The sequence below is a fragment of the Lepidochelys kempii genome, chromosome 2, assembly GCF_965140265.1.
Source record: "Lepidochelys kempii isolate rLepKem1 chromosome 2, rLepKem1.hap2, whole genome shotgun sequence".
Classification (NCBI taxonomy): Eukaryota; Metazoa; Chordata; order Testudines; family Cheloniidae; genus Lepidochelys; species Lepidochelys kempii.
Window position 1 is genome coordinate 211,441,246 of NC_133257.1, and position 13,145 is coordinate 211,454,390.

At 41.1% G+C, this 13,145-nt stretch overlaps 2 protein-coding genes across 9 annotated transcripts in view; one reads left to right on the plus strand and one right to left on the minus strand.

Moving 5' to 3' along the window:
• SP8 (Sp8 transcription factor) overlaps positions 1 to 13,145 on the plus strand; it is a 65,482-nt gene that overhangs the window by 23,201 nt on the left and 29,136 nt on the right. The window lies entirely within an intron of this gene.
• The window catches only part of ABCB5 (ATP binding cassette subfamily B member 5), a 75,855-nt gene that overhangs the window by 7,127 nt on the left and 55,583 nt on the right, over positions 1 to 13,145 (minus strand). For 5 of the 8 annotated variants that reach the window (XM_073333753.1, XM_073333762.1, XM_073333752.1 and 2 more), the window contains 5 exons: positions 12,086 to 12,226; positions 4,441 to 4,597; positions 3,092 to 3,289; positions 1,335 to 1,541; positions 722 to 868 (listed from right to left, as the gene is read on the minus strand). In XM_073333753.1, the coding sequence (XP_073189854.1) occupies positions 722 to 868; positions 1,335 to 1,541; positions 3,092 to 3,289; positions 4,441 to 4,597; positions 12,086 to 12,226 (850 nt within the window). Of the gene's footprint in view, positions 1 to 721; positions 869 to 1,334; positions 1,542 to 3,091; positions 3,290 to 4,440; positions 4,598 to 9,583; positions 9,633 to 11,946; positions 12,030 to 12,085; positions 12,227 to 13,145 lie in introns of those variants that run through there. The other 3 variants (XM_073333754.1, XM_073333757.1, XM_073333759.1) reach the window with 3 other exon arrangements.

Below are 13,145 nucleotides of genomic sequence, written 5' to 3' on the forward strand. Positions count from 1 at the left end.
CAGTGCAATGCTGTATTAAGTGGTAGTGAGCAGGCTTCAGCAAGGTCTACAGTAGTCTTAAAACATTCCTGAGCAAGTAATCTCATTAGTCCATAAAATAATCTTAGGCACTGCACAGCCTGTACAAACACAGCTGCAATTCTCTTCCTTCAAGGAAGATACTAGAGAGAGGTGGCGGGGAGGAAGAGGAAGAGTGGAGACGAATGTGAAATGATCTGAGTTAGCAAGCTGGAGAGCACTGCCTGACTGCAGCAGCCAGGTTAGAAGTTAGCCAAAGGTGGGAGCACAAAATAGCAATAAAGCAGAGTCTGATAGTGGGAAAAAAAATGTAGAGTAGGTAAACTCAAGTGTTCAAAAACCAGAAGACAAATTAACCCCCTAAGAGATTATCTCCAAACTAAAACGCACACAGAACTTGCTTCCAGTGCTTGCACCCCCTTCATATGCAGGTCAGCACCACAGCAACTAACACTGTGTCATAAAAAGAAAAGGAAAATACCCAAGAGGGAACGATGGATGCTGTGATCCCTACTTAGCCGTCAGAAAGCTGGCCGAGTCTGATACTGCATGACCCACTCCACTCCAAGTTTCAAACTAAACGCTACATGAAAATAAATGGGATGTTTGTCCTTTCTTTAGTACTATTGTTGGTTTCCATACTACTGCCTCCAGTCCATGGATACACATTGTTGTACGTTATAATTAAACATAGGCAAGTTACCTTTTCACTCTCATTATCAAGAGCAGAAGTGGCCTCATCTAACAACAAAATTTTTGGTTGCCGGAGAAGAGCCCTTGCAATCGCTATTCGTTGTTTCTGGCCACCTGAGAGCTGTGTTCCTTTATCTCCAACCCGGGTGTTGTATTTCTGTTATAAGAACATACAGTTAATGAAGTAAAAGTTTGTTTACATTACATTGCAACTGTAGGTGGAATTAAAAATAAATCTACAAGTTTCCTTTTACCCACCGCCCCTCCTCTAAATTTTGTGATGCAGAAAGAGTAGAAAATCTATTCTGGGGTATTACTGGATTTCCCATTGTGGCTCAGAGCATGGTTTGAGGTTGGGAGCAATGCAGAGACATACCCTCCCTTGCTACTGGTCTTGTGCACTCCCTGTGCCTCAGCTATTGACCTACTGGTGATGGGGACAATCCCATGGAATAGTACATCTCACTTAAAAAACCAAAGTAGTATTTGAACATTAAATCAAATATTCCTATTTCAATAATGTAGAAAACTACATAAGGATAATAGTGCTGTAATATCAAAATCATCAGACCTTTCAGTACCTTGATATTTGATATATCCTAACACTTGAGTCACTTGATTACCTCAGGAAGTTCTTCTATAAAAGAATGAATATTTGCTGCTTTTGCTACTTCTCGTATCTCATCCAATGGCACATTCCGACTGTTATCCCCATAGGCAATATTCTCAGCTATGCTGCAGTCAAAAAGCACTGGCTCTTGGGAGACTATTCCTATTTGAGAGCGTAGCCACTGGATATTCAAATGTTTTGCATTGATGCCATCAAACAGCTGTCAGCAACAACAAATGTCAAGTCAAGATTGGGTGTCTGATATTTCAATCAGACTTTATTCACAAACATTACAATTCTGATAGTTCTTGCTATTCTGATAATTTTTTATTACTCAAAGAACTATCAAGAATTAACAGCAATGAATATTGAACCCCTCTGAAAAACCCTCCAGACACAGCAACAGGTGAGAAGACTTCACAGCACCAGCAACAACCTCCGATGTCAGCTGACTCATTCAGTACTGAGCTCCTTATATCTTGACTTTATTAAGTGTGTTGATTGTGTCATTGGTTTTTAGTGTTGGTGCTGATGAGAGCTGAGCAAAAATTGAAATTTCGATCTCGTGGGAAATTCCAATATTTTGACATTTGTTTTCATCCCAAAATCAAAATAAAAAGTCAAAATATATTTTTTTTTCATGAAATGAAAAGTTCTGAAAAATTTTCATTTGAAAGTGTTACAATATTTTGTTTTGACTTAGCTTGACATTAACTTGCATTGTTTTAATGTGCAGCAGTGCCTCATGGGAGTTGTAGTTTTGTGCCTCATGTCCCCTTTGGGCCAGCTCCCTGGCTATATTGTATCTCTTATGACGCACCACATGGCTTGGTTACAGGGAAGACCGTGGGAGTTAGCTTAAGTCCACTGGGAACAGGTTAAAGCTAAACCACAAGAAGGCAATCTTAAAATGAAATAAGAGTCCATGCAGGGGGTTGCATCAGCTTAACTATATTGATTAAAAAACTAATTTATGTTAAACTGCTGCAGATTTCTGGTGTAGGCAAGTTTTAAGGATAAACATAGCACAGATTAACTGCAAAGGTTGATTACTCTAACTAAATGCAAGTGAACTGGGGTTGTGTAATGAATTTGAGAGCCATGTGTTTTCCACCTGTGTATTTCCAAAAGAGTAGAGTCACAAAGCTTGGGGATCCCGCTGGTGTTTCAGGCCTGAATCAGCTGATTTGTACTGCCCATCTCTGAAGTGGCGTAGCACTATAAGGAACATTGTTTTCTGACGCCAGTTCATTAGCAAAGAGGACTCAAAGAGGACTCCTCTTGGTCATTAATCAATCATTCTCCATGAGATTAAATTTACATAGTTTCCAAAAGTAACATTTCCTTTAGGTCAGTGATCAGAGGACACAGTTTTCACTATGACTAAAAACTGTGAGATGTTATTTTTTTTTTAAAATTTACAGTTGATGTTTGTGGGCCTAGTTCTGGAAAAGAGATGTTACGTGGGATACTGACAGCGAAGAAGCCCAGTGGAAGAAGCAATAAACCAAAATTTCTAATCTGCTCACTCACTTCAGCTATAATTGGTACAATATGGCAGAATTTGACCTAATGACCACAAAACTTGCATGACACACTCTGCTCAGTAGTTGCTGAATCAATATAAGATCAGGCATCCCAGTTGGCCTCAGTTCACTGCAGCTTGGTCACTGGGGCTTTTAAAATAGCAGTGACGCTTAAGTAGGAACACATGCTTAGAAAAACAACAATAAAATCACTAGTGCAGATATTATCAAAATTTAATCTTACCACTTGCCCTGTGAGAGGGTCATAGAATCTCTGTAAAAGCTGAACAGAAGTGCTTTTCCCACATCCACTGCTGCCGACAAATGCCATGGTTTGTCCTCTTTCAATCTGAAGAGACAAGCCTTGCAAGATGGGAACATCTGGGCGAGATGAGTAAGTGAAAGACACTTCACGGAACTCTAAACCTCCTTTGAATGTAGCCTGTGAGAAGAGATGGGCAATACTTTCATGTCACATGTGTTCTAAAACTTAAACAGAAGACTTCTTTAAACACTTTGCCCTAAAAACACCTAAGTCAAGTGAAATATTTATTACAGACATATTCCAAAAATGTCCTGGTTGTACTCAGATCCCCTGTTTTATTATTTTCACCAAAAGATTTCTAAACGATCCTGACAATGCTGGGTGTGATGGTGACTAACTGTTCCATATAACACTTATTAACTGTTCTTCAAATTTTATTCTACTATAATCAATCTTTAATTTTAGGTCTTGGACTCCATGCTTACATTTCCAGGAAAAGAAGTTGCTCAGTCTTAGCAGGGAAGACAATGGTAGCAGCTGATTCTGTCTCTGTATATGGTAATGTGCTATGTCCTCGCAGGACTTAGCCAAACACAAAAATTATTTAATCTAATGTCACCTGCTCTATGGGCACCACCAGAACCAAATAATGAGGAAGGGTCTCAGTCTCTGATGAACAAGGTCATCCTTGTTCTGATTCTTGTCTTTTTAGATTATGACCTTTGTGTGTGTGTGTCAAGGATTGCATCTTTAGTATCACAGTAGCAACCAGATGCTACCATTAGGATCAGGGCCTTGTTATACTGGGCATTGTACAAACATAAGATAAAAGCCAGTCCCTGCCCCCAAAGAACTTGCCCTGCTACTGCAACCTGCTTGGCACAGGAGACCCACTCCCCATTGGGGGTGGGTGCAGTGTAAGGGTCTGCCTATGTAGAACACATTGCAGGATCAAAGCCTAAATACGGGACATGACAGGACAGGTGGGTGTAGACCACAACAGAGGATGAAGAAGAAGAAAACAAGGGTGACAGTATTAGGAGCACAAGGTTTCATAAATTTGCTACAGTGTACAGCTTAGCAGGGATATAATCAATTACTAACAGGTTACTTATTATTAGGTGTCAGTACATTTTGAGCACAGCTGTAATATAAACAACAAAAGTACTGAGATGAATGGATAAAAGGCTTGTCACCTCACCATAGCCCAAAACACCCACCCTTCCAGCCTGTCTTTTTCTTTATTCTAAGCAGAAGTTTCAGTGAGGTGAGATAACTGCTAGCAACAAGGACATGTGCAGTACATTTAGAACTGAAGTTGCACTCACTGGTTTTTCTCCTTCTTGGCTGTAGCTATCAATGGCTGGTGTCCTTTCAAACAGAGCAAACAAGTGTGCGGCTCCTGATTTGGCTTTGGCATATTCAGGTGCAAATGTTAACGTCTCGCCAAGTGCCATAGCACCATATGTAATTGCAGAAAAAACTCTATAGGAAGGAAAACACAGTAACTTCTGGTTAGATGCCAGCTTCGTTCTGCAAGGCAAAAGCAACAGAAGCGCTAGCTTCTCAAAGGTCATGACATGCAGCAGACATTTAAGTAGTAAAGGAAATCAGTGCAAGACACCTCTTTCCCCTCTAACAACCAACATAAGCAAACAACCACTGCAGATTGTATTTTCAAGTACAAGGATGACATTGGGCTTTGCCTTGTGACCCAGGAGCCCTTCATATCCCCGGCACCCCTGCATAGAAGAGCAGCTGCAGTAGCTCTGTAGGGATTTAGGATGGACAGGGATAATCCATGGGGGTCCTAGGAATTCTTTAGTCCCCCCCAAATCTCTCACTAGGGAGCAACAGTGTCAGTGGCAAGACTGGGACTCAAGGCAGGAAGACCAAGAGGGAAGGACCTTGCTCAGGCTTAGGAACTCTTCACCTCACATTCTTCTCACCCTGCTGGAGAGCAGCAGTGGAAAACCAGAACTCAAGAGGCTTATGAGTTCTCTGACTGATTGTCCTTTTGTCCAAACGCATGACTGGAGTGGAGATACTAAGGTCAAGTCTCTGAGGGAAGAGAAATTGGAATAGGAAGTTCTGTAAGCCTGGATAGCTACAGGAGATCAGGCTCTTTAGGAGCTGGGAATTCTGGTAAAAAAAATGGGAGTTGATAGATTCTTAATTGAAAAATCAATTAATTAATAAAACCATACAGGAAATGGCTGCACTTTCTTAGTTGACGTATCATAACTGCTTAAATTTGTAAAACAATACAGCAAAACAAGAACACCCATTGTGAGACTAACACAGCTAGGATTAGCTCTATGAGGGAGAATTGAGGAATGTATCCCGGAGGGTGCGGGGAAAATTATGTATAAAGGGATAGTTTGGTTAGGGATTTAGTGGAATTAAATAACAACATGTTTGGGATTATAAAGCAGGATTGGGTCAGTATTAAAATTTAGACTATGTCCAATGGCTGGATGAGAATCTTTCCCCTTTTCCTCAGCTAGAGATGGGATAGAGAAATCCCCTTTAAAAATAGTGTACTTGTATGGGCCAAACCCAAGAATCTGGTCCATATTATTAAATTATCAGGTTGTGAGTACACCTAAACTGAATAATCCTGTGATTTTATTGTTGCAAATGACAGGACAGGAATGTATCTGTCCTGTCATTCATCTGTGAAGCATCTAGTACAATTTTGGGTGCTATCAAATAAATTACTGCATAACTTTTCAGGACTACATTAACCTTTTACATTCCCTTCCAAAATAAATACATAATAAATATAAATTAAAGTCCAGTATCAGCAAAAATAATGTTTAATGTATCCACATGAACAGCACTGATGCTTAAACTGATTTTGCCACAGGCATTTGCAAGAAGACACTCTGATTGAAGTTGTACCAAAGCATAGTGATACATATACAGCATATAGTAGATATGAGCAGATTGAGCTACGTAGAATAGATACATGTGCTTCAAGAATTTTTGCATATATCATATGCGATCAGGTTTAAGCACTGATTTTAAGGTCAGTTATCCATACCTAATGTTTTATACTATAAAGAGCAGAGGTTATAATCATTTAATAATAAATCTACTCTGAGTGAAAGACTAAAGAGACTAAAAATCATGTTTTAGCAGATACATGAAGACCTTGATCTTTTGATCTTGTTAATTGGGTTCTAGATCACAATCTTCATTTTATAATATTAATGATCAGCTAGAAGCTAAGTATATAAGATGAGCATATGGCTTCTGAAAGTCAGGCCCCATTAATGTATCTCATGTTGGGCACCAAAAACATTTTTGAAAATGTCGGGCCTAAAGCCCTCTGGAAACATAAGGCCCATTAATTGTTAGTTTCAACAACAACAAAAAAGGGGCATTTTAAAATATTGGGACCATCCCCATCTTGTATTTCTCCTGAGTTCACTCAAACCTGAGCCATTATTTTCCACAAACAGAATCTTACTTTAATAGCAAAGATTACGTGTAATCCTAACAAGACCTTTATTGTTCCTGACCTATAATTTCAAAGACCTTGTTCAGCCATCATTTCCGTGACATGAGGCTCTGATTTTCTTATAAGTTAAAGAAGAGAACTCCACAATACATCTTATATAAAGCAGGCAAACACAGTATTCCTTCATGAGGATTATCATGCTCAGTTTAGTTCAGGTTACAGTTAGGCAAGAGGGTGTGCATCCAATACAAAGAAAGACAGAGGGAAACAGGGCAGTCTATCAATACTTGCATGGTTTCTGACTGGGTACCAATACTTTTTCTCTTTCAAAAGAGCTTATCTGCACAGTCTGGCTCCTGTCAGCATACATGTGCTCCATACAATCTTTCCTGTACGTGCTACTTCAAGTGTCAAATTGGTAAATAACAGTATGGAAGAGGACCTGCTGGATGAGCCAGGTACAGTCCCTGAGGGACTAGCTTCTACGGCTGACTGGAGGACGACAATTCCCTTTCACAGCAACTTTTGCGGTTTCCAATTCTTTTATTCTGCATTAGAATTAAAAAAAAACAACCCTTTTCCTGAAAGGAGGAGTATGTCACTCTATAGCTGGGTGTCTAGATCACTGCTGTGTGAGACCCACATTTAAGTTCCTGCTCTGCCTGATTCAGAGCAGAGCTCTTCATCCCAGATCACTTCAAACTCAGACAGAGTGGAGAGTTACAGCTTGATCTCTCACAGCTCAGGTGAATGGCCCAATCAACCTACTATTCTCTCTCCACCCTTCTCTTTGAGCCCCCAAAGCTTTCCAGATGAAAGTTTTGTAGTGATAAATGCCATTTGACAAAACACATATTGCAGTGGAAATATTCCAGTGACTTCAAGTAGAGAGCAATGTTACAAACAATTAGTCTTCCCTGAATGTTTTGTAAAATCAAAGTAAAAATCAGTGGAATCATTTTTCTACAAAAATAACAAAAACTATAAGCTCCTCTCCCAGAGGAATTGCTAGATTTGCTTCTTCATCAACCATCCTGTTGGAAGCTGGCAGTGAATGTGTCTACACAGAATGATGAAATCAGGAGTGCATCATGCCCGCTGTGCTCCCATGGGAGTCAGGTAAGGGCAGTTTTAAAAGCGCAGCCTGGCTTTGTAGGTGCCCTGTCATACCAAGTCTATCAAAGCGATGTTCCGAATCAGCATATTGCTTTGATTTCACCACCTCCACAGCAAACACTGCCCTATTTTGGGGATATGCTAGCTGTCAACCCTTCTTGACCTGGAGGAATAGGTGCTTTGTCGTGTTGGCACACTTCACTGGGCAAATTTTAGCTGCCAGAAAACCTACACCTCCCAGCTTCCTGGGAGGTAATCGGATCCAATATTGTGAAAGCCCTTGCTGACGGAATATCACCCATTAGCATGCTTTAATGTTGGCTTGTTCCTGCTGTTATGACTCTGGTTTCTCATTGTCTACTGCAAAACGCAGCAGGCATTGCCAAGAAAATAGCCACTTTTCTAAAGCACAGTGCTGTGTCAGAACGACGATCAATTTCAGCATAAAACCAACCTGCCTCTCTCCTGCAACTGTGGGAGGATGTACCATCCAGAGAGCCCTCAGTTTTCTATATACTATTATGCCTACTGAAACCCAATAGGACAACACATGGCTAGTGCTTGGAGCAGGCGGTTAATAAAAGGAACTGTATTTTGCTTTAACTTCAATTAATGCCACATATTTTTGAAATATGCTCTCCATGACATGCCAGCTGACATGTCCATGCCCATCTACTCCACTGTCCTGTCTCCAACAGTGGCCAGAAGCAAAGGCTTTAGAGGAAGGTGAAAACGCAACTCATAAAGGATTATGTGAACCTGCTCTCTGAAGTTAAATCTCTCTGGAGTTCCTCACATTCTTTTCCAGTATGTGTCATCTGCGCCATATTACTTATTAACACCAGTCCTAGTATTAAACCTCAGGGCATCCCACTAATAAAATTCTTTGCAGGTTAAAAACTGATCATTTATTCTTACTCTTAGTATTCTGTCTCTTAAACTAGGGTGACCAGCTAGCAACTGTGAAAAAAACGGGATGGGGGTGGGGGGTAATAGGCGCCTATATAAGAAAAAGTCCCCAAAAATGGGACTGTCCCTTTAAAAACGGGACATCTGGTCACCCTACTCTTAACCAGTTTCTAATCCATGACAGAACTTTACCTCTCAGCTCCAGGCTACTTCATTTCTTTAACGGCCTCTTGTGAGGGGCATTGTCAAAAGGTTATTGAAAGCCTTTATGGACTATTCCCCCTCTTGGACCTTTCAGGATTTCTCAACTGTGTAAAGGTCTCACAGGGATAAAAGACATCTCTACCGTTAATGAGATTTTAAAACTTTATGATGCTTCTTCCTTATCACAAGTCTCCTTTTCATCATAATCTGGTGTTTCTCTGTCAGCACAACACAGCAAACAGCTTCTCTTTTCTCTGACAAATTTGTGCACAAGCTTTTCACAGATTTCTCTATCACTTGCTGAGCCTCCTGGTAATGGGACTGATTTGAAATGTAACTCTCAATACTATCATGGTAGACAGCTATCTTCTGGAAATACTGGGTCAGTGTCACTTAATGACTCCTGCAGCTACTGGAAAGATATGACTACTTTTAATTATCTGAGCACTCCACTTGCTAATGTGTTATTGGAGTGTTTATTAAGATTTGTTGATGTAACACTTTTGCAGCCTAAAAATGTGAACTGGCTTCATTTAATCAAAATAAAATCATAATATTTGTAAAGGAAAGTTTTTAAAGTAGATTCAAGGAGGAGATATATTTGGATATATAATAAATTGTTGGGGCAAAACCCAAGCAGATTCAAATGAGATATCATAAAATGTCTAGAATTCTGCTTTGAAGCGAGTGATACCAATTCAGATAATTCCATTACTAAAGAAAATGTCAGCAATTGCCACACAGATGCTGTGGTTTATATGGTGGTTTATACTTACAAGTATTGGAGACACTGTAGTTTCCCAGCATACATGTCAGGCCTTTTGTCTGTCAAGGAATTTTAAATTTAGATTTTAAAAGTTCACACGGGGGTGTGTGTGTGAGGAAGAAGATGATAGATACAGATACTCCATTTTATGTCTGAAAGCCCCTATGCTTTTGGCAAATTTATAATGAGGCCTTCAGCTAGGGAACATCTGGACGTCTTTGGTCTAGGGTTATGAGTGCTTACTCTATGCCTCATCACCATTTTGAGTTGGTGGGGGTGAGGAAGGTGACAAAAGAAGCAAGCTTTCCTCTCTCTCAATTCTTCTTGCAAATTATGCGAATAACCAAGCTAGCTAGTACCGGCATGTGCCTTAACCAGACGGCATCATTTTCAGATGTAAAGAAAAGCAGCACAAGAGATGTTGGGCCAGATTCTGATTTCAACACACTACCAACTGCAACCGTGGTACTCCTGATTTACTCCAGTGTCAGCAAGAAGACACCCAGCCCCTATTTTCATTATTTTTAATGGTTCAGTAATAGATCTTTGGCTCACTAGTGAGAGGAACCCTCACTTTCCAGATACCTGTGTGCTGTACTCTGTCCATCAACAGAACTCGCTTCTCTGTCTCGAGTAGCCATATTCCTCTACCACCACATCTCTGTCATGAACAGTCATGCTCAATACTTAACCATCTTCATTACTGTAATTTCTCTGTCTGCCTCTCCCACTCCTGGGTGGCTGTTTTAAATTCTTGATCATCTGCTATGCAGCGGTGTCTGACCTCTGTTGCCAGTAACTCCCCAAACATTATTAGCATATATGATTAGGCACAGAAAGAATAAATAAGACGTGCTGCCAGACTGTGACACCAGATTTAGGCAGGCTCCAAAGATGTGTCATCAAATGAATGGAATGTGCCTAAGCCTTGTTTCCCAGTAAAAACTATCCCTACATTTTCCTGACTTGTACCACAAAATGTGACGGGGTAACCGGACAGAAGGAAGATCTGTTCTGCAGCAGTGAATGCCTAATGCAGGGATAAATACTGTCATAAACTGAGAAGCCATTTTCAAGTGGTTTTAATTGTAAAATCATTTCTTTGTAACCATCCCCCCTACTTTAATCTTAAGATCCAAAACCTCACATCCAGGTGCAATATAAAGAAGTCCTTAAGCACATGGTTTGGTTGCTGTATCAAGGCTCCAATGTGCAGCCTGAATACTGTGCATTGGCATAGGTGCTGGAACTAAGGTGCTGGGGGTGCAGCCATAGGAGCGTAGTTAGGGGGGAGCGGGGCAGCGGCCACTCTCCCACTGAACACAAGTGGCACCTTGTCAATGTCTTGGCGCCTTTTAAATTTTCCCCTGTTGAGGAAATTTTCCCACTGCGGTGCTTTTACTCACCCAGTGGCGCTCCGGGTCTTCGGTGGCACCTCGGCGGCAGGACCTTCAGTGCCGCTGAAGACACCCGGAGCAAGTGAGGGAGCACTGCCGGGTGAGTAGAAGTGCCGCAGCGGATAGCACCTTCTTTTTGGATCATTCTCCCTGTTCCCTCCACCTGGCTACGCGACTGGCTGCACCCCCGGCTTGAAGCAGTTTCCATTATATACAGGTTTACCATTTGGTTCAATGGCTCTCAGCATCCCCACATACAAATTGTTCCAGTGCTCCTGTGCATTGGGTACATATGAATGTAGGAATTCCCTTCAGCCTAGATGCTGAAGTTTGATGGTCTCTGTGGCCTTTAAAGGCTCCCTCTGTCGATGGCATGGGGCAAGCTCCAATCATTCCCTGGCCCATGGCTGCTCTGCCCCCAGGTACCCTGGTGTACAGAGAGGTGCTGTGAAGTGAGCTCTGTGCTGTGAGAATGCAGCCCTCAAACACTACCCTTCTCACCCCTTGTTATGCAGCTGAACTCTCCTGGTCCTCTGTACTTGTAGCAGAATTTGCCCCAGTGGGCTTGTTTATATTCTGTAATATCAGAATTTGGATATCCTTTGGGTCAATGACAGAACTTTAATTTAATAGCACACTTTTCCTTCCCCAAGCAAAACTCTATGTATCCGAATAATCAGAAACAGGCAGCAAATAATACTTCAGTAAATGATAATTTTCTAGGGCCTCCATCCTGCAGAGGTCCACGTGGATGGATCTCTGTGCAGATCTCTCTGCATGCAAACCCAGTGCCCAAGTTTGTTTATGCAAACAAACATTAGTGGAAAAATTGAAACCAATTTTACATGCTGAATTTACTGAAATTAACAAAACTTGTCACAAAAACTCTCTAATCCTTGAAGCAGACATTGGTACTAACGTGCTTCACTAGGGGCTGTCGTTGTATTTCAATAACAAATACAGAAAATAAACTTGCCTCCTTTTAGTCTGATAATAATTTATCTCCGTGACAGTGTTGTGAGATGAGGAGGATGGGTGTTGGGGGATTTCCTCGGGGATCTAAGGGGAGATGTAAAATGGCACACTTTGAATAGTTGTTCATTTATGAGACTCACGTGAAAACACCCTCCGGGGTCATTCTTCCAACTGTAATTAAGTATGCTCCAAACCGAAAGCTCGCCGCATAGGTGAAATACATAAAAGCCTGGCTGAATGCATAACAGGAACCATAGATCTGAGCTTTCTTCTGAGCATTTCTGCAACATACAGTATTTACAAAAAACATGGAACAACTGTAAAAATATGAGGGATATTCTACTTGTTCAGAGAGAAACTGGGCTTATGTATGCTGTAGCTAGTACAGCTTCACTCCCAGATATGCTAGAGAGGCCACACATAATAGACACCCCAAATTTCTCTAGAGTGGAAAGCATGCATAGATGTCAAAAATGCTCAAGGCTGATCTACACGAAAACCACCACACTGCTTCCAGTGGTGGAGATGCAAGAATGAGGGAGAATTATGGGTCCAGTTATGGGTAAATGAAACTGTAAAAAAAAACTATGTAGCATACAGCTTTAGCCAAAGGTCTGATCCTGGACACACTTACACATAACTTTGCTTCCATGGATAAAATCATGCAGCATCAAACTAGGGAGGCCAGGGTTTCCTGGGACAGGAGAGAAGAGTGGCCTCCAAGGGTGGTCTGGGCCTGTGTTGACTGATAGGATATCTAGCCCCACCACTACTTCTGTGCCATGTCTACAGAATGGAAATTTACCAATACATTCCCACCAGTTCTAACAGCAGTTCAGTTAAGCTGGACCCTTGCCAGTGCTAGCCAGGATTCAGACCAAGAAAGCAGCAGGACCTGTGCTTAATCCACTAGCGCTTGGGTCTTGAGAGAATTCCCTGTAGAACCACGTACCAGTCTGAGCCTGAAATCATATTTATAAGTGTTTGCAGGATTGGATCCTAGAACTGCAATTTATACTGTATATTTAAACTACCCCAGTCTTCCCACTCAAGCATCTTTTCAGTGAGTTTAAGAGAAATTATGCTGACACACAAAATATTGTAATTTGTTTAGAATACATCACTAACAACATGCTTTATGGACTATCTGAATTACACTTGATGTGCAAGCTCTTTCATTCTTTCCTCAAGATGATATCC